We start from the raw sequence: 21453 nt of genomic DNA, 5'->3' as shown, positions 1-21453 counted from the left end.
GCGGTGTGGGGAAGGCGCCGGAGTGGGGCGGGACGGGTCGTGCCGCGGCGGGAGCCCGGGCGGTTCCCGGAGCCTCCCGGTAGGGACTGCGGCGATAGTGAGGCCTTGGGGTCGGGGTGTCACTGCCCGCTCCCACTTGCTCTCGGGGGACGCTGGCAGGACCCCTCTGGTGCTCGGCTGAGGGGGGGGCTGTTGCGGGCAGGCCCCGCGCCTGGGCGCTGCCTCACGCCGGCGCCCCGCGGCAGGGACAGGAGGAGGGGGCAGAGCTGCGGCCGCCTTGCATGGACCCCGTTCTGCCCGGCCCGGATCTGAGGTACCCGCTCTGGGAGGGAGGGCCGCTGTACTCTTCCTGGCGAAGGGGATAGGTGGTGCCCGTTGTGGCACACGCGGCCCCGCGAGTGGTTATAACGGGCTCTGGGGGCGTGTTTCCTATCCGTGTTTACCAAAAACTAGTGAAAGCAGCGGGGCTTTAAAAATGTTTTCCCTTTTACCAGCCTAAACGTGGGACTTGTTTTGATGGGGGGTTGGCTTTTAATGGGAATCAATTAACTGTCGGTTACAAGAGAGGGAGGCGAGTTGCTTAGAGGACCGCCTTAAAAACAGAGAGTGCTTTCCTGGGAACTTGAGGAAATGCAAAGCAAGCACCTTGGCAGAGTTTGTCGCTTCAGTTAACTACGAAGGAAATTCTTGCTTATTTGTTTAAAAGTGTTGAGATATTTGCCAAGTCGTGTAGACCATCAAATGTTTTGTATTTTACTTAATATACTTGGTTTAGATAACTCTTAAAAATGTAATCTCGCTTGTATAAATTAGTTTATGTGGCTGTATACTAATTTCTTCAGGCCTTTTTAAAGTGTTTTCTCAAGTTTTGCACTATATTATTTCAATCAAGGCTTTTTTCAGAAGGCCTCAAAGCTAAAGTGGAGTGAATGCTGACTTGAAAAAGTGACTAAAACAGGGCTTTTGGAAGCTGATAAGTTTGTTGTATCAATATTTTGTGTGTGCCATTGAAGTTTCTAATGACCGATGGGCTTTTCCTTTCCTACGCTATGTCCAGAGCAGCTTCTTCTTCAGCTTTATCCACAAACTTGTATTTTGGCCTACACATCTTCCAAGATTCCATGAAGGAACTGTCAGGTGGAAAATGAAAGCTTTGTATTGTCTTTTTAGTTCATATCCGTGACAACTTTATAGGACAGAGCTTCTGCTTCATTAGAATCATAGAACAGTTAGGGTCAGAAAGGACCTTAAGATCATCTAGTTCCAACCCCCCTGCCATGGGCAGGGACACCTCACACCAGACCGTGTTGCCCAAGGCTCTGTCCAACCTGGCCTTGAACACAGCCAGGGATGGAGCATTCACAACTTCCCTGGGCAACCTGTTCCAATGCCTTGCCACCCTCACAGTAAAGAACTTCGTCCTTATGTCTAACCTGAACTTCCCCTGTTTAAGTTTGAACCTGTTATCCCTTGTCCTATCACTACAGTCCCTGATGAAGAGTCCCTCCCCAGCATACTTGTAGGCTTCCTTCAGATACTGGAAGGCTGCTCTGAGGTCTCCATGCAGCTTCTCTTCTCCAGGCTGAAAAGCCCCAACTTTCTCAGCCTGTCTTCCTACAGGAGGTGCTCCAGCCCCTGATCATCCTCATGGCCCTCCTCTGGACTTGCTCCAACAGCTCCCTGTCCTTATGTTGAGGACACTAGAACTGCACACAGTGCTCCAAGTGAGGTCTCAAGAGCAGAGTAGAGGGGCAGGATCACCTCCTTCGACCTGCTGGTCACGCTTCTTTTGTTGCAGCCCAGGATTACGGTTGGCTTTCTGGGCTGCAAGCGCATGCTGCCAGCTCATGTTCAGTTTCTCATCAACCAACACCCCCAAGTCCTTCACTGCAGGGCTGCTCTGAATCTTTTCTCTGCCCAACCTGTAGCTGTGCCAGGGATTGCCCTGACCCAGGTGTAGGACCTGGACTTGAAACAAAAAGTACCAATAGCTTATGTATCCTATTTGTTGTTTTTCTTACAGTGTTACTCCTTTGTTCCTTCTTAAAAATAATGTTTGAAAATACTAAGCTTAATCTGTTTTCCTTTTTTATCTCTGATCATCTTCCCAGATTTGTTCCTGAAAGGATGGTCCCTTTCAGTTTCCCTCTGTCAAAGTGTGCACTTTGGGATCCAGGCCCTATGGGTGATGTCATTGGCTCACATATTGCCTACTACAGGTATGAATAACCTTTTCTAAGTGGTTAAAGGTTAAAATCAAGAATTACATAATTCAGAGCCTCATTTATCTTTTGAGCCTAGTGTGTGACAAGGCACAAAGGAAAAAGAAGCAGCTGGTGTATTCATTATAAATATATAGGGATTTTAATTGGAAAGATTTGAGAGTTTCTATGGTGTAACACAATCAAATGGGTTGGAGGTGCCTCAGTCTAAAGTAAGTTACAATTTCTTTCAGTTTCCTTCTCATACGGAAAAGTGTAAAAGTAACTGTATATTTGTCATTTTCTGTAACATGTTTTTGCTTGTCTCTAATATTTACAGAGAAAAAAGTATTTCTGACAAACTGGATACAGATTGAGTGCTTCAAGTAAAACTTGAAACTAAATATTTTGCTTGCTTCAGGGATGTGTTTTAGAATACCCGCAGTTCTGGTGTTTGGGAATTTCTAGGGCAGGATATTCCAAATTTGACTTGTGATACAAAGGGAGGATAAAAATTGATCTTTACTATTTAAATGTGTAAGTTTATATAGACGTTACAAAAATCTTACTATAGTTATCAGAGCAAGCGTATGCACATATGTGCATATAAGGGTGGACAACCCTTGCAGGTCAGAGGTGCCTCCACTTGTGCTTGCCGCATAATGTTCTTTGAGTTAATATTAAACTTCAAAGTTTTAACAAAGTTTAAAATAAATTACCTGTATTTTTATGGAGGCATTTCACTTTAGTTCATCTTGGTTGGGTATGATATGAGCCGTCAGCACAGTATTCACATAAACCGGTAGCTTTGCTTTCAAGTCTGACCTCTTTCCAAGTCAAAATCAGATAAGCTATCTCAAACTAAAGTAATGTTGATGTATTTACTGTTCTAGATTCCAAACTTACTACTGAATAGTGTTATTGAGCCTAGTCTGCTGCTGCTTTAAGCATCCACACTAAATGTTGTGCTAAAATGAGAGAACACCATGTCAAAATTAATTAAGCATTTTGGCCTATTTTACTCTAAATTTCAGAGACTTTTGTGTTTTGGTCTGCGTGTTTCTAAGTTTTCCCACCTTCTATTAAAATAATACATTTGTATTCATCTATAGCTCTTGTGACTGTGTGGGCCTGCAGAAGAAAAAGCTTTTCCCTCTTCTTGTTACTCATTCTCCACAGAAAAAAAGCTCTTCCCTCTCCTTGCTATTTATTCTCCATAGGAAATATTGTTTCCCCTCTGTTGATTTGTTGGACCAGTCAAGCCAAAATGTTCTTGTTGAGATGGTCTTACAGAGCATCCTGTGGAGCTGCTCTAGTTAAAATATGGCTTTCTTGAAGATAAATGGTTGGAGTGATGCACGGAGCAGGAACTAAAATTCCATTGACATTTTATACAATGTTGTTAATTCTTACCTTTTTGTTGTTTAGGGCTTTGGTATATACTTTCTTTTTAAAGGACAAAAAAACCTCATGGAAGCTATTGCAATGTAATAAATACTTCTTAAAAAAAGCATGAAAAATGATTTGGGTCTTAAGCTTGCTTATTGTCTCTTTTTAGAAACCCAAAGTTATCTATGATGGAGAAAACCTTGCGACTTGCCTATCGTCATGCTAAGCAGAATGAAAAGAGATTATTTTCTTGTTTTTTGCTTGGGACTCTTGCAGTAGATGAAGGTAACTTTAAACATCAGGTAGACAGACAATATCAGCTGGTTGAGTAAGTTGTTATCAAGGAGGCCAAGTTGCTTTTGTACTCTAATTTTATGTATTTATTTATTTTAAAGATGGGGAAGGCATAACAGTAACAATAGACCGCTTTGATCCTGGTCGAGAAGTTGCTGGTGGATCGGGCAAAATTCCAACTGCGTCTCTTCCTGGAGACTTTCTGATTCCGTGTACAGTTAATGCCTGGGGACCTTCTTCAGATAATACTATAGTGCACAGTGCTGAAGATATCAGCTTGGCTTTCCAGGTAGGCACCTCTTGGCAACTTCTACGTCTCTTAAACAATAAACTAGGAGACTGTTTTAGGCAGGAGACTGGACTATGCACAGGGCTTGATTTCCAACCACCATCAGTTTCAAACAAAGCAAAGTTGTGGCTGAAGCAAGATGATGTAATTGATTATGTGAAATGACCTTCTTAAGAGTCATTGAAAAGTGTATCAGAAAAATCAGTTAGTCTTCATGGGTGTTTAAGGATCACACAGCCTTTAATCCTGGACTAAAATCTTGTCTGACCAAAAGTTTCTTGGTGATCTGACCACCAAAACCAGCAAGACAACAGCGATTGCAGCAAACTTATTTAAACAAGAAAAAAGAGCTTTTTTCTTTCAAATCTGTTTTGAATGAGTTGCAGTATTTGTGCTTGACAAACTATTGCTAGGCAAGTGACTTGTAAGAAAGCGTGTGAAGTCTACGTAGGTTAGTAGTTACAGCTGAAACGTGTGCCCATCGCTTCTGTGCTCTGCTGTAGACATATAATCTAGCAAATACATCTTCCATTCCTGTAAACGTGTGCCTGTAGTTGTTGCTGTGTGTATTTTACAATACAAATAGCGCTTACTTCACATCTAAACTTCCTTATGATGATACATCCAAATGTTAAAATATAAATGTCTTCAATGCAAGTAAGAAAACTTTGACAGATCACCTGAGCCTTCTAGTTACCTGCTATTTTATTTTTATACAATTTAAGTAACCCCAGGTTTTTTAATACATCATAAAATGATACTAAGATATGCATAGCTTAATTTCAAGTGTATTTTACATTATTGATTATATTCAGTATAACCATGAGCTTTGGAGACCTGGATTAACAGCTTTTTATACAGTGCCTACTGAAGTAGTAGCTATGATGAACGATTTGAATTTGTGGTGTAATACAACTTAAATCATGGTAGTCATAGGAAGACAATGTAGTGTATTTACCTTTTTTCTCTTTTCCCCATTCTAGGGTCTGCAGCACAGTCTGTGCAGTAAAGAATCACTGGACCTTTCTAAACTGCTCACTGTGAGAGCTCACATTGTTTTCACTGAAAATCTGGACAATCTACATTTTAATTTTTACTGGGCTTCTATTACTGCAGCAAATATCTTGGAATACACCCCTGTGAAGGCTGTCCCAGTCATTCCCACAGCCCTAGCAAGAAATTTGAACAGTCCAATGAATATTGCACAAGTTCAAGGAACGTGTAAATGTGGGTGAGTAAAGGGTGATGCTAAAGCTATCAAAATTGCCTGTCAGTTTATTGCATTTCCTAAAGCAGGTAGGTAGGCAAGATCTCAGGCAGTGCTTTGCTTTTTGTGAAATAACTGGCATAAAAATAATATAACTTCTTGGACTTGGAAAAAATTTAAAGGGTTAGAAACAAGAAACATGAAATGGGGTGGGGCAAAAATCTTAACTGGTTCAGTAAAAGTTCTCGCTTTTGACTTCAGTAGAAGGATCTTCCTGCTGGGGCATGGGGACACCCCTCTAGTTAACAAAATAAATACAAACAGCACCCAGATTTTTAAAAAATATCAGTGCTTGCCCTAGACTGAAAATCAGATGAACATGAAACAGTTTTTTCTGTTGATCATGCTTTTAAGATGGTATTGGGGAATTGTCATTCTGACAGATAAGTCATTTAGTAGGGTGAAGTTGAGATAGACCAGGGAAATAATTTGAAGCAACTGAATGTCATATTATTTGGAAAGAGACTTTGTGAATGCCTCCCTGAAAGTTCCTCTTCAAATTTGACATGACTTGCACTCCAGCATTTGTTGTGAATACTATAATACTAAGCAAATTTTGTCCTTGATAATTCTTTGATACACAGGATATTGATGAAAAGCTGAAGAGTTGCTTTAAGTGTGGAGGAAGAATGGGTTTGATTATTCCCCCCCCCCCAAAAAAACTTTTTTCTTGGTGTTTTCTAAACATCTATTTGTCTTTTGAGGATTTTTTTCTGAAAGACTGCCTGCCAAAATACTAAAGAAAACCTCAACTTCTGCTTTCTTTCAGCTACCTTACCATGGACCAGACACGAAAATTGCTTTTGCTGCTTGAGTCTGATCCCAAGGCTTATGCTCTGCCATTAGTTGGAGTGTAAGTGTTTGGCTCTGTTTTTACAGATTTATATACATACTGATTTGAGATGTATTTGAGGGATTATGCAGTGGAAACTTAGTAATGAAACAATCTCTCATTGGGTATTTCTTCTTGCTTCTAGTTGGCTGAGTGGAGTTACCCATATCTGTAGTCCTCAAGTCTGGGCCTGTTGCTTGCGATATTTATTCACTACTTCTATTCAGGAAAGGCAAGTCACTTTTATCTATAAAATGAGGAAGCTATTGGCTGCCTAAAAATGCATTCCACAGAAATGCATGGCAACATGGGCTTTGTTCAAAGATATTTGAGGGAATTCTGTGATTTATATGTTATATAGGAGGTAAGGCTGTCTGTTTTCTTTGTTCTTTCTGGTTTTAACTTCTGCCTTGCAAATTTTCTATGACTGAAGCGTTAGAAAGCTGAGCTGATATCTCAAACACAGAAGAGGGTAAACATTAATATCATTAAGGTCACTGCATTTTAGTTGAATGAAGAAGCAGGAAACAGCAGTTTAAACAGAGGTGGGCTTTCAGTTTTGAACTTTTCTTACGGGTTTTCTCCTTGACATAACCCCCTGCATGTATCTGACCAACATATTGAAGCATATTGATTTGCAGCTAATACTGTCTTGACTTCCTGCTAAATATTCTGGGGTTTTTTGCTTTTCCATTCTGATTATTTTTGTTTTCATTGTGATGTTAGTAGATAATCATTCCTCATCCTCTACATCTTTTCACTTGTAACATTTGCCAAGTTCTACTTATATCGAAGCTGAGAGGGAGTGCAGGTATTTATAGCTTAAAACTGCTCTTCAGGCCAAATATGCTGTATGCATAAAGATTTCTTCTGCTTGACCACATTTACTTTTAAATTATGAAATAAAACTACATTTGGTGAACTGATGTGTCTGTAATTACAGAAATGACTTTTTCCCCTTAACTATTTAAATATGCCCAAATACAGATAAGAGTCCAATTAGATTATTAGATGGGCGGGTTAGATGTTTGACTCTCATTAACTTTCACTGATTCCATCTTGGAAGTGGATTAGGCAGAGTTGATGAACCATGCAAACAGAATTAACCTCTGCAGACTAACTGCTTAATCTGCGCATCATGTGTTTTTAACTCTTGACGTTGTAAGTATCATTTTAAAGTTGTGTGTGAATGCAGTTTTCAAATAACTAGTTCCTACCGCTTTCTCCATCACATATATTATTTAAAGAAAAACCAAACAAACCCCCTCCACAAATAAGTGTATTGCAAGTGCTGTAAAAAGAAAAATTGTTCTGAAAGTAGTACTACCTCTTCATGGAAATGCACATTATTTTCATGATCCTTGATCTTTCGTGTTAAATGTTGACTGTTGTTACTGCACTCGACCTGTACAAAATGAATCAAATATAATTTTTCTTCCAAAAAAAAAAGAAAGTAAAACAAAAAAAACCCACAAAACCATTTTGTAGTATTTAGAGGTAGCTGAAACACTTTAAATGTCTTTATAATACATCTTCAATGGAATTATCAAAAAATCACAATATCATTTTTATAGATGCTTTGTTCTATGCTATGATTAAAATTTTCCAGGAATTCACTTAAAGTACTAAGTGATCCTAAAGGTTTGAACTAGAAAGTAGACGAATTATTCCCACTTCCCTCTTTGCTTTGATGCTTGCATGTGGCATCGCTTGTAAGTCCATCTGCTCTATTTATAGCTCAGTACCACTCAAAATGCAGTGATTCACCAGTTTGCTAAACAGTGTGATAGTTTACTCAGTATATTGAGAAACTAAGGGCCTTCTTCCTGTTTCTTAAGGTTTTTTTAAGATGTGGGTGTTTTTCTATTTTAGGGTTTTTTCGGAATCTGGAAGTTTTCTTATTGTGCTTTATTCATTGACACACAAGGAACCAGAGTTTTATGAGTGCATCCCATGCAGTGGACAGACTGAACTAGGGTTTCAGATCTTGACTTGCAGTGAAACAGTACACCTTTTCAAAGTAAGTGGCTTGGTTTCCCACTACATTGTGGTACTTTAAAATTTGACTTTTAGTTTAAGTCCTTAAAGGAAGAGTCACTACAATGTGACACAAATGGAGCTACAGTGTTTGAAAATGACATAGCTCTATAAAGCTAACTTTTGCAGGCATTACTGTAAATTCAGTTTGTTTCTCAAGTTGAGAGTTGACCTCCAAGGTCAGCAACCATTTGCTTTTCTGATAGCATCAAAGATCTGTCTTTTGAAATGTACTGTGCTGTCTTGGACTTAGTGCTCCTTCATCTAGTGCCCTTTTGGCTTTTTGAGCAGAGATTCTGATTTCCCATAGTATTTGTTAATCTGGTATGCTGTGTATATGTTGGACACATCAAACAACTGCTGTGGGTGATGCACATCGGTGCTTTCTGGAGAGCAAAGCTAGGTGCTGGTGCTTTGCTTTGCTGGAAGTTGAATGCAAAAGGAAATTCAGTGGTTACTAACCTGCATATCTCTTCTTGTGCTACAGTAAGAAAGCAGGAACAATTTCATCTTTGTGTGAAGTAACTCTTTGAAAGAGTTTGATACAGGGTCTGAGACATAACTAACCAGGTTTGAGGAAATTCTAGGAAATCTCAGTTCCTTACATGTTTTCCTAGGCTTGTACAGAACCTGAAGCTGAATTGTAGTCTGCTCGATAAATGCACCTATACTCTGGCAGAGAAGCAGCCAGTGTAATGTGTGTCCTGTGCTGTTTTCTCTGTTCTCTTTCCAATTAAATGTCCATGTTCAAGGCTGCCTTCCACCTTTTCCCTAGGTACAGCTTAGCTTCCTGAAGACGACAAGCCTCTTAACAGAGGCTCATTTCTGTTCTCTCCAGGACTTGCCCAGCTGTGGTGCATGAAACAGTATAAGGAACAGTTGCTGTTTCCAATAGTGGTGAAGGCTTGTGCCTTGCTGTATCTAGGCAGTTACAGCAAGGAAGCATCTGCTCATGGCTATAATTAGGCCAACTACTTTACAGAGTAGCAGGGGGAACAGTGTTAAACAGGAAGGGAAGTTGCCTGCCTCCTTGTAGTGGTGAAAGAATTGAGAATTGAAAGTAAAGCACAAGCAGCAAGTATTGAGATACAAACATCCTTAAAACTGTTTCTTTAGGAGTAGTACTTCAGTGGCTAAAGGTTGAAAGTTTCATGCTTCACACATACAGAAAATTTCATTCCAGAATGTTGAACCTTCAGACAAGAGCCCTATCCAGTTTGAGTTGAGCGCAGAAAACCAAAATGCAGAAACTGAGTTCTTCAGCAGAGTTTGCAAGAAACTTCCTCTCAGAAGGTAAATCTTTCAGATGTCATGTATATGCAAAAGTATTTATTGGATGAGGGTTTTTTGACCTGCTGTGCCAGGTGTCAGTTTAGCTGTGAATAGAGTAATGATCCCGCATTAAAATCTACGTATGTGCTTTTGTTTATTCCTAGAGTTAATATTCCTCAAGTAAGATGATTAAGCTGACTGTATTCCAAAAGAAACTACTTGTAGTTCTACTCTTGATACTGGTGGTTTTAACTTGTACAGTTGATGTTTCTAAAAAGGCTTCTGTACTGATGGAGCTTAGTTCACTGTATTAAGCCCTCTGTGAGATGTGTCCTTTGAAGCAAATCTCTAATTCAAATTATTTAAGTTGGTAAAAATTCCTTTTTCCTTCCCACTTTGTAGAGCTGGAGACCCAGTTAGGTTGAAACTTAGGGATTTTTAAAAACCTGTCTTATCCATCAAATTTTTATCTATGACTGTAAGGTGGCCTTTATTTTCCTTTAGACAATGTTACATCTTTACTGTAGTAGTCCAGATCTGTCTAATATAAATCAGTGCTTTGCGGTTAGAATGTCACTTAAAAGGTGTGTATGTCTGAGGGAGGGTTAATATCCTTTTGTCCAAAAGCAGCATTTGTATTATCACAGTTAGATCTTAGAGCTGTTTGCTCTGTGAACTCCCTAGCTAACCAGGGAGGAGGTGTGTAGCAACTACCTCTTGAAAAAATGATGCTGATATTGCACTGTAGATGGCACAGTGGAAAACATGAAGATTCATGTTACTGCTGCCAGATCTGACAAGCAAACATTTTTAGTTTGATTTATGTTGGTTGTAGTCCTTCCCAAGGCTGTTCACCCAGCAAGTTGTCAGCAAGCGATCATGACTCTGGTGTAGAAGATGAGGATTTGTCACCCAGACCAATTCCAAGCCCTCACCCAGTGAGTCAACAGGTAACTAAGGAAATAATTGTTCTTGGCATCTCGGATGTGACACTTAGAGCAGCAACACTCATTGTAAGGGGACTGGAGAGTATAAAGCTTCTGTCTCAACGTGTTAGCGGGGGGAAACAGAGCTGAAGGAGAGGACCAAGAGTCCCAACTCCTGCTCTAGTGAACCTGCCTTTTTTTCCGGGATTATAGACACTTTAATTCTTGTATATGCTAGGATTTGGGAACAGAGAAAGTAGGCTCTACTTTGGGAATCTTGCTACCATTAAATGGAAGAGCTGTGGTATCTGAGGTAAAGATAGGGGCAGCAAAGTCTTTCTTGTTTATTTCTGGGTAAATGCTGGTCTGTCCTTTTTTACTGCAGCATATACAAATACAATGAAATAGCAGCCTTCAAACAGCATAGGTACAGAATAGGTGAGAAGGTATGGGTATATAGGTATATATCCTATAGGTATATATCCTATAGGTATAGAATGATGTGACAGACGCAACAGAACATTTTACCATAAATGACTATCTGCTGGGCCTAAAAACAGTAAGAGAGAACATGTAGTCTGCTTCTTGAAGGGGAAAGAGCCATCCTGAAATGCCCTTCAGGATGACCTGGAGCATTCATTTAATAGACATGGCTATTATGCCGTATGAAAGTAATTTTGTCTAAGAATGATCCTAGATATCTTGCTGCTTTTTCTGTATCTGGATTTTCCGATCTTCAGAGAAGTATTCAATGTGTAGCTGGTTTGGAGCTGGTAGTGGTCATGTATTGATTTTTAAATGAAAACATTTTCTTCTAAGAAATTCTGCATCTGAAAAGATGAAAGACAGTGTTTTAAAATGGCCTTAAACTTGTTTGTATGATTGTCCCTTCAGGTTACCAGGATCTTTCCTTCAGTTCCTGAACTGTCACTTGTTTTGGATGGGAGTTTTATAGAATCAGGGCAATCGTCTAAGCCTATGGGGACTTCGAATGCTAAAAGTCTACCCACAGCCCTACATCAGCCTATTAAAAAGAAATGGTGCTTGGAATCTATGTATTACCCCACCCAGCACTCTGAAGACAAGCAAAACTTTTCTGCTAATATGGGAGATCCCTCTTTAAGGCAACTACCAAACCATTTAAACCAGAAAATTCCAACCTCAAGGCCTTCCAGAGGAAAGCAAGCCTTATTACAGCAGCCCTTGCACTCTAAGAAATCTTGCCCTCAATCAAGAAAAAGTTCTGGATCTTCTTCTCCTTCAACCCCTTGTAGTGGGCCTTCCCCAGATACATCTGCACATCACCCCAGAAAGCCATCAGAGAGACTTGTATTAAATCCCAATGGAGTCTCCCAGCAGGGAGAGCCTCCCATTAGAAGAACATCAATACCCAATTCCAAGCAGCTCCCTGCTGCTACGCAGCCAGTCCTCTGCAACTCTGTGTTTTCACCACAGGTCTGCAGAAGACCACCAGACCTGCAGCTGCCAGCTCAAGTGCCACCTTGCTGTCTAGCCGGTGCATGTGCCTGTCAGTGTCCTGCTTCCATCCAATATCACCCGATAAACTCATGGCAAGGAATTGGTAAAATGAGCCCCCAACATGGAGCAGAAAGCCAGTCGGAGATGGCTCAGCAGAATCCATGTACAGTGCTCCATCAAAATATCATTTGCCCAAATGTTTGCTGCAATCCAGGATATACCACAAGCAGCCCTATAAGCATGAGATATCATGGAAGAAGAGGGAGCTGTTCTCTCGACAATAGCTTATCACCTGGAATAAGACTGCCTTCAAGTGCAAGCCCCTCTAGTCCACAGTTTTGTGCAGCCCACTCACCGTGCCTGCACATGCCTGCTTCTAAAGCAGGATCAGATAATGGAATGATGGGATTATCTCCAGATGCATACCGGGTTCTTACAGAACAAGATAGACAACTCAAATTACTTCAAGCTCAGGTTTGTGGAAACAGCAGCTTTCTCCTCTGCCCTCTTAGTGATTATGCTTTGATAGTTCCCCTGCCAAAGGAATTAAATTAACTGTTGTCTCTCCCTGTTGGAACAAGAGAGCCTGTCATACCAGCTGCAGTTTGAGGATAGAGGGGGTCCTGATTAGCTCTGCTAATTGGTGTGGTTAAATGAAAACTATCAGACTCTTGCTTGATTAAATTTACATTTATTTTTATCCTATTTCCATAAGAGGAAGGTTTCCCTTTTAGCAGGCTCTTTTATAACGCAAACTGATATGCCTTGTGTATAAATACTTCACTATATATATATATTTATTTTTTTATATATATGTACTTATCTAAGTAAAAAAAAAATCACTGCATAGGCTATAGCCTTTGGAATTATTGCAAGGGTACAGGTAAAGCACAAAATGTTCTCATGTGTTGCTTTGCTTACCTTCAAGCCTGTAGCTTCCTGAGCAGTTGAGGCTATTGCTTTGAAACCTTCAGTTCTCTGTTTTCAGCAGACTGGCAGGATTCATCAGGTGTTTGTTGGTGCACTGGAAAATTGGGCTTTGGGGGTCTTGCTGTGTTCTGGTTTGATACCAGGTGAAGTTTCTTCCAAATACTGGCCTCTTAAGTTATGCTGTTGGCCCTGTATTTTACAGGGTCTGATTCAGGGCTGCAAACCTAGAGTTTAAATTGATGAATTGGCAGTGAATGATAGGAGTAGGGAAGTTCCTCACAGTACATATTTTTTCCTGCTTAAACTAGAAAATTACAACTGAAATAGGCTTTAGATATAGCTCCTATGTGTTAAATCAAGCTTTCAAAGCATGGGTTGTGCACAAGAGAGGGAAACCTCTCCTCATTGCATAAATGCAGCCTTCACTGTTATATTTCTCCATGGAGCTGTGAACTAATCTGAGAACAGGGTGGATGCAAATACTTGAGTGAAGATTGCCTGGGCAAACTTAATTTTATCATTTAAGTGCTTAGTTTTGTAATTAGTACAGAGTTGGTTTAGCATGGTGTAGGGACAGTTGGCATATAAATGCTTGGCTGGTAAGTCGGTAATAGGCTTTGTATATGAATGAAAGGGACAGAGAATATTTCCAGCGAATGTAGTGCAAATAGGCTTTACTCAAGTTGTCTTGGTGTAGTTCTGCCAGCTTGCTTAAAACCTCTTCTTTGCTAGCTCTGCCAACATCAAAATTGATGTTTTGATTTACGCTGCATGCACTGCTGAGACCTGGAAGGTTGTCAGACTTCTGTGGCAATGCAGCCTGGATTTGACTCCACATCTTGGAGGAGCCCAATTTAGTAATTCACTTCTGCCTGTTATACTTTTTATTTTGTTGTACAAATTGTAACGTGCTGATAACTGTTACAGATCCAACGCTTACTGGAAGCTCAGGCTCATCAGGCTTGTTCCTCAGATCCAGCTGCAACTAGCCACGCTCTGCAGACTGAGAAGCAAGGGGATGTTGTTTCTATGGAAACACCATCCTCATCAGGCCCACACATGAGGAGAAGTGTGAGCGTGGCTGTGAGCACAGGTAATGCTTTAGTCTGTAAAGATAGACTAGCATCATTTTTTCTGGATGTTTGAGTTACATTTGGGCATAGAGGGAGTGTTTTGCAGGAATGCTGAAGGTACACAAACATCCAGCAGATACAAGAACCTGCTCAGTCCTCTAGGTGTTATTTGCAAGTTTAGGCTGGAGTTACTTTTTTCTCTGGGCTGCAATAGCAGTGATTGCCATCACTCAAATAAGTATTTTCCCAATAGCTCTAGTCTACTATTTTAAATTTTGCCATATTGAAAGAAAAAAATCCATCTTTTTGAATTAATAAACTGTTTTGGAAAGAAATAGCTTCTATCCCATCTGGTGTTCTATTAAATATATTATTGAAGTTTTTTTGTAAGTCATGCATTTACATGCACAGAGAGGAGATTGTATTCGCTTTAATTTTAGCAAGTTATGCAGCTGTGTCTGTGAAGTTACATATTAATGTTTTGGTTCCTGTTAAATCCATGGAAATATTGTGGTTAGTCTGGAGAAAATTTTCAGACTGGCTGAAAGTCAATGCATTAGCATGCTTTAATACAACTGTTTATTTTCATCAAGTATGCCTTGGAAGAAACTAGGACTTAAATGATGTTTTGGCAACTCTTAGCTGTTCTAAACCCTAAATCGCTTTTACACTGGCGAAAAATCCTGAATGTGAGGAAATGATTCCTCTAGCTTTACAAAGGCAAAGGGTCTCTGAAGATGGTAATGACTTTCCTTTAAACAGGTAATTTTCTCTTCTAGGTGCTAGCTTATTTTGGAATACAGCCTCAGAAAAACAAGATGACTCCATACCACAAGGGAAAAAAGAGGATGAAGAGATTTCTAAGGAAGACATAAGCATTTCAATTAATGCTGAACAAGATGCAAGTAATACAAGTATTGCTTCTTCCTTAAAGGTGGTTGATATGCCCAGCTTTGTAGACAGTATTCACCTTGTGGAAGAAGGAACTAATCAGAACATTCTTCAGTAAGTAACCCGAAATATCTTGTGGTTCACATAATAAGCTGAACTGCCTTTCACAAGTTACTACTTTCATAATTATTTTTTTTCAGGAATTACAGTCTCCTGATTTCAGCTGTTGTGTTCTTTCCCTTCTTTGTTTTTTAATTATGCTCTGAATTGTACAGCTCACCAAAACACAGCCGCCTTTAGAGTCTGCATTTATCAGTCATGCAGGTTTAGCTAGCCTACCTATCAGCAGCAGCTGATGGCAAAAGCCTTTAACTTGGAAAAGCATGTACAGTGCTGGCAGCATTCCCTTTCTTACCTTAAATCCCACGGGGTGGGGGGGGAAGGGGATGCTGCTGTAGTCAGTTGTTTTCCTTCAGTGGCTTTTCCCTGTCAGTATTCAGAACCCTTTCAGTTCTGAGGGGCTTAGGATGAGGGATTTATGATCGCTCCCTGAATTTCTCTACATTTTACGCCTAATTACTTTGTGTGTGGTGAATCTAGGTGCCAACTTCACTACTGTTAATTTAATTATTTGTAAGCTCAGATTCTTTATAGTGCAGTGCCTAATCTCAGCCTAATTTGGGAAGTGATTTTTACAATATTTTTAATTATCTATAAGGATGATATTTTTACAAAGGGAATAGCTCAACAATTTAGGACTTTTAATCATCCGATAGTTTCTAAGTATGAAAAGCCAAAGGAGGGGGAATACCCTTCCAGTTTAAATTAGGTTTCTAAAATAATCATATTGGGAAAGAGGCTGTTAATTAAGCCATAACTTGAATATTCATAGTCCTTGATAAAAGCATTATCTGCAAACATATACTGCTACCGCAAATGTTACTGATTCAAATCAGTCTTTTGAACATTGTACTGGGGAGAGATGCCATCTTAAGGTTCTCTTCAACTTGCGTTCATAAACCTGTAAAATAGCTGTAGAAGCATCATATAGTAAGCATGTAGAGCATCACACAGATTTCTTTAAGGAGGAGGGGAACATTTTGGGGAATGATGAATAATTGCTAGTGTAACAGTAACTGATAACCTACATTGACTATCTGGTATGTCACGTGATTTAAATCTTATCGCTTTCAACACAGGCAATTGATCAGTTGAGTTCTGAAATTCCCTTATCTTACACTTGTCTCCTGAGGAGGAACAGGAAGGGGGAGGAGGGCCGCTTAAAGATCATCTTTGGGATGATAGTACTATTGATATGTCTGGTCTCAAACGGCTTTTGCGATGCACATACCAGCTACTTGAAGGGGATGCAGAGCATCGCTTTGTAACTCAGTCTGCAATATTTACCCTTTTTATCTGGAAACTTCATGATAGATTATGGTTCCTCTTTCACATCTGCTATTGAGAAATATTTCAACTAGATGTTTGTTCTCAGTTCGCAGTACTTGGTGTGCATTGTGTATGTGTGTACTTGTAGCAGTGTCTTTGAGAAGTTTTTAAACTGCCACAGGAATCTCGTTATCAGTTACCTTGGTAAAAACAAGGTTTCAGAACATATGGAAGATACTTATTCCTAGAGGCTTCTAAGTGTCCATAAAAATGCTGAAAACATAAGACAAACTCCAAACTGTTAATAACTTTAATTTCATCTGCTCTAAGGTTAAGTCATAGAGTGTCATTGAGTTTTGCCTAGTCCAGAGTTTCACTCTGTGAGGTGTATTTCTTCAGTCGTCAAAGGACTTTTGAAAGAGAATGGCTGCAGAAAGGAGCAAAGCCTCAAGCAGTAGACAAACCAAGAAACTTTAGGATCTGTTTCCAGCACTCTATTTTTCTCCTCTTCATGAAAAGATAAGGAACACGTAGTGATACTTGTGCTTCTTATGTTTCAAGGAAATAGTTCGACATCTCTGTTCTCTTTCAGAAATGGAAACGTTTCCCAAGCACTTGTTCGGAGTTCATCCTTGGAAGAAACTATTAGCGTGTCTTTACAGAAAGAACCAACAGAGGGAGCCAGCAACCACGTGGTGGTAACAAGTGAGCACAGCTCGGAGCCACCCGCCTCGTTGCTGCCTCGGCACCCGTCAGAGGATCAGAAGCTTTACCAGGACTTACTGGTAATTCATGTACATTTGATATTCTGCACTGAATGAAACAGTCAAACAGCACATGAATGGAAATTGCATGTGATGTTGGTGTTAACATTTTACGCTCTATGGAAAAGCTCCAAGCTTGTGGTTCTTCATTTTTCAAGGTTTAAATGGTTATTCTCTACTTCATTCTTTCTTGCATACATGGAGTACTATCTAATAAATAATAAGTCTGTAGCTCAAAGATAAGGTCAATTGACAGTTTCCCAAATTAGTGCCCTTTAAAATAGCACAGCTTTTTGCCTTCAAGTCCCTTAAAGGGCTTTAATCTTGAAGAATATCAGTATGTGATATTCAGAATGAATATGAATTCAGAATAGACTCTTAGAGAAAGCTTGCAATGTAAGATATTCCAGTGTTTGCCTACACTGCTGTGATTTTATGTGATTGCATCTGAACTGAATCTGAATTTGGCTTCTTTGTCAGAATAAGCTGTTAACCCATCTAATTCTGTTTTAACTGGCACAAGAATAAACCAGGTTTTTGGGGTTTGACAACTACTGCACGTCATGATGGTTTTGCCCATGTGGTCTCTCTCCTGCTCCCTTTTCCTGCAGGGCCAGGTAAACCACCTCCTAAAGTCCTCGGAAGAGCAAGATCACTTGCCTGTAAAACCAGGCTTTGTTAATGGTGATGGCCCTAAGTATCAGGATATTGATGATACAACAGAAGTGGCTTCAGAGACTGACAGAGAAGCAGTGGACAAAGAGAGTGTGATCAGTGCCACACTCAAACAGCTGAAGAGTCTTGGAGTGACAATTGACTCGCCTGGCAAATTGAAGAAAAACACACACAAAGTGGAGAATGCCAGGTAAAATACTGGTTGTTTTGAGTAGCAATTTGTAGATGCAACCAAAAATGAAGATTGGCTCAAGGAGTAACGAGAAGGGACTGTGTTCACTGCCACTGGGGATTTGTTTGGCAACTTCCTGCAAAGATGAAACGCTGGCTCATGCTATGGGTATTTCAGATAAGGTTAAGAGCTCTGCTAGCAAAAACTCAGATTATTTAAATATAACACAAGTAGCTCTAGCTGTTAGAGTACCTGATGGTTCTTAAAGTATTGCACATGCAGTAGCACACAATTCCCTAGAATAATACCAAAGCTGCTTGAGTAATTTCAATCCTTTGGGCTATGTCAAAATATTCCAGAAGAATACTGGACTTGGGAGGCTGAATGTTAAGCAGCTGTATATTTTTTCACTGCTGTTTAACCCTTGTCTTGTACTTCACCAGTGTAAGTGAAATCATTATCATGGCTTTGATATAAATGTCAAAACTGGTTCCCTCCTAACTGTTTGTTGTTATGAGCGAAATAGCCTTGATGAAACAGAAGGAGGAGCAGAAGTAATTTCTGAAGAAGGTGTTTGAGACACAGGAATTTACTTATGTAGTTGCTTAGGCATGGGCTGGCTACAGTTTCTAAGCTCTTTTCTGTGCTTGTCACTTGAATTTCATCAGGCATTTTTCTGGAATTTCTGGGCTATCTTCCTGGCTGGAGAGTCTGTCAGTGTTCTTTTAATGTCAGTAATATGCTAATAAGTGAACCTGTAAGAGAAAACTGGAATTCTTGTGGTTTTTTCATCAAACCTGGGTAGCAGGGTGGGATTCTTCCCTCTACCACTCGTGTGACTGATAAGCAGTTCTGAGAAAACGTCTACAGCTCAGCAGAGAAGGAAGCAACAGTGCAACTCCATAGCATAAGGAGTGGTTGTTCATCTGAGCCTGGAGTTTACTGTCTCTAAGCAAACCTCACGATCTGTGCTCAGTGAAATAGGAAGACCCTTAACAATCAACATGAGGAGTTTGGGTTTATGAACTAGTATAAAATGCATGTACTAAATGTACTGGTTTATAACCACTACCAGTGTACCAGAGCTTACTCTTTCAGTCTTTACACCAATTTCTTGTATGCCTTAGGTGTTATCAAGCACAGAACGAATGAACATTTCTCTTAGTGAAGAATGCCTTCAAAACCTAGAACCTTGCAGGTTTCTGGAAACAGATACTATGTCAGAGTTCCTGTGAAAATCCAGGAATTGGCATGCATTGGGAAAGAGGAGACATTCTTGGTGTCTGCCATTGGGCTTGTATTTTCTATCTATAAATTTTGGGTTGGATGGCAGTGTCTAGAGTCTTAGGATCAGAGACATGTAATGTCACATTCACTGGTGAGAGTAGATCAAGAGCTCAAACCCACTTTAAAAACAAAGCCAGCTCTGAAACCCACTAGAGGGGCAGGTTCCTCCTTGTACGAGGGTTGTGGTTAGTATTGAATCGAAAGGGAGTATCAGCAATTCTCTAACATGGTGTTTGGATGCTGTCAGTGTGAGTAGCTGGAGCAGCTTTTTAGTATATGCAGAACATACGATCTGGACACTGAGAAATCCAGCTGTGGTGGTCAGAAGGAAGGAGTAATTGGTTCAATGAGCAAATAGAAATTATCAGATCATATTGTGAAATGCAGGTTTTTTCCTGTTACACTAAACTAACTTTTTGATGCTTTCTTTCAGCATTTTAGCATGCATAAATCCTGAAGCAGTGGTTCCTGGATTAAACTATATGTCATTTGCCAATGTCAGCATGTGTGGCTTAACTCCTAACGTTGTTGACCTGAGCATGGAAGCAAACGCTATAGCACTCAAGTATCTCAGTGAGAATCAGTTATCTCGACTTTCCCTCAGTCGCTCAGGCCAAAATCCTCCTGCAGATTTCTCTTTCCAAGACATCTTGCATACAAATATGGACAAGAGCATGGTGGGTCTTAGCTTAATTTCACCAAACAATATGTCTTTTGCAACTAAGAAGTACATGAAGCGATATGGGCTGATACAGGGCAATGACAGTAGTGAAGACGAAGAGGAACTGCAGGTTCAAGATGGCAATTCTGGCACTGTCAAAAGCGAAAGCACACTGGACAAAAACTGTATGTTGGAAGGCTTCACCCACTGGACTGAATTATCCAGAAGAATTGATGGAAAACTTCCCATTCATCTAAAAAGTCACAGCAGAGAGTTGACTAGTAATGCTTCACCCCCAGCATTCAACAGCCCTGTATTAAGAAATATTACAAATGAAACGTTTCCTCCCAGAACAGAACAAGCAGGTGAGAACTCAGTTCAGATTTTAAAGGATTTAAAATCAAAACCCAAATTGTTACCTGGGAGGGTTGAATTCACTGAACAATCTGGCAGGAAGGACGAAGGAGATACTCAGGTCTTCTCTGGAAATCTACACACTCCAGTCCTCGAACCATTAAACCAGTCGAACAGCATGAATTCTGTTGGCACCATTCTTGATGTGAAACAGCTCAGGCAGTTGCCAAAGTTGTTCTGAACATCCCCCGAGATGGTTTCAACTCTGTAAGGGATTTCTCCCTAAAAGACTGCAGGAAACCAAGGGTTATCTTTGGAGAGGTCACTCTGTGGTAGCAATATCAAACTTGCAGAACAGTGTTTTCAGCCCAGGCTGGGGACAGCCACCTCTGAGTGCGTTGCTGAGGAGGTGTTGATCAGCACTGCAGTATGTGTGCACTTTTGTTTACAGTTTGGTGTGATTTTAAAGTATCTAAAAGGCAAATCAGCCTGAGCCCAAGATATTCTCTTTACCTGCTTTTAACAACAATGCTTATTTAAATGTTCTTCCGTTGACTTTTTTAAAACACTGACTTTTACATGTTTGTGCCATGGTGTGAGGCAGAGCAGGGCTACCTGAGCTAAAGCACTAACTGCTAGAAACCAGCTGAAATGGTTGGATTACTGGGGGGGGGAGGTTGTGTCTGGTGGGAAGGGGAGATTAACCGTGGCTTTACTTTGCATAAAATTATCTGGAATGCAGCCATCATGGCACGTGTAACTCTCTGTATCATGAAACCTTGGAAGGGAATTGGAAAAATGAGCACTTTTAAAACTTTTTTTGTGATATTTTTTGTTTTTCTTGAATGAATGTGTTTTTTCTATTTATTTAAGAAGTACATATTGCTCCTAAAAGTCAAAGGTTCCATTAAACACAACAAAAAAATCATCAGTTGTCTGATGAAGCCTTTATTTAAGACATGCCCCTTCCCAGCCATTGTTTAGAACTACTAATTGCAAATGTGAGGATGTCACTTGCTACTCAACCCTTCAAGAGTCCCAATACTGGAGGCTGGGGTAAGCAAAAATAACAGATTTGCTTTGTTCTATATTAACACAGAAGTAGAAGCTCATCGAGCACAACAGTCTATTTACAAAACAGCCCTTTGCCATCAGCTTGTGGGATATTATCATCACAAGCTTAAGAAGAATTCAGCTATTTCTTGTTTAATGATTCAATTTCTGTTCAGACATGGAGCTCTGTGGGTGTCTCGGTGGTGAGTCCGTGTTGT

General features: G+C 40.1%; 1 protein-coding gene across 6 annotated transcripts; it reads left to right on the top strand.

Moving 5' to 3' along the window:
• The first annotated feature begins 152 nt into the window (after positions 1–152).
• On the top strand, positions 153–21110 carry STIL (STIL centriolar assembly protein). 6 transcript variants are annotated; one of them, XM_030494848.1, is made up of 16 exons: positions 153–313; positions 2112–2219; positions 3760–3875; positions 3986–4173; positions 5157–5404; positions 6210–6293; positions 6418–6504; positions 8145–8292; positions 9478–9602; positions 10396–10531; positions 11402–12460; positions 13844–14009; positions 14769–14994; positions 16862–17054; positions 17645–17898; positions 19601–21110. In XM_030494848.1, exons 1-16 carry the CDS (start codon positions 282–284, stop codon positions 20421–20423), a joined length of 3993 nt encoding a protein of 1330 aa, XP_030350708.1. In that variant the 5' UTR covers positions 153–281; the 3' UTR covers positions 20424–21110. The 6 variants fall into 6 exon arrangements, with proteins under 6 accessions (XP_030350708.1, XP_030350704.1, XP_030350705.1 ...); XM_030494844.1 differs by having other exon boundaries at positions 247–313; positions 9493–9602; XM_030494845.1 differs by having other exon boundaries at positions 247–313; positions 10417–10531.
• The last annotated feature ends 343 nt before the right edge of the window (positions 21111–21453 follow it).

Source organism: Strigops habroptila, chromosome 8 (assembly GCF_004027225.2).
Source record: "Strigops habroptila isolate Jane chromosome 8, bStrHab1.2.pri, whole genome shotgun sequence".
Classification (NCBI taxonomy): domain Eukaryota; kingdom Metazoa; phylum Chordata; class Aves; order Psittaciformes; family Psittacidae; genus Strigops; species Strigops habroptila.
This window is presented reverse-complemented; position numbering and strand designations above follow the sequence as displayed.

Coding starts and splice junctions, on each gene's coding strand:
- STIL (XM_030494848.1), top strand. CDS start 282: ATGGACCCCGTTCTGCCCGGCCCGGATCTGAG. Junction 2,220..3,759: donor TCACATATTGCCTACTACAG/GTATGAATAACC, acceptor GTCTCTTTTTAG/AAACCCAAAGTTATCTATGA. Junction 6,294..6,417: donor GCTCTGCCATTAGTTGGAGT/GTAAGTGTTTGG, acceptor TCTTGCTTCTAG/TTGGCTGAGTGGAGTTACCC.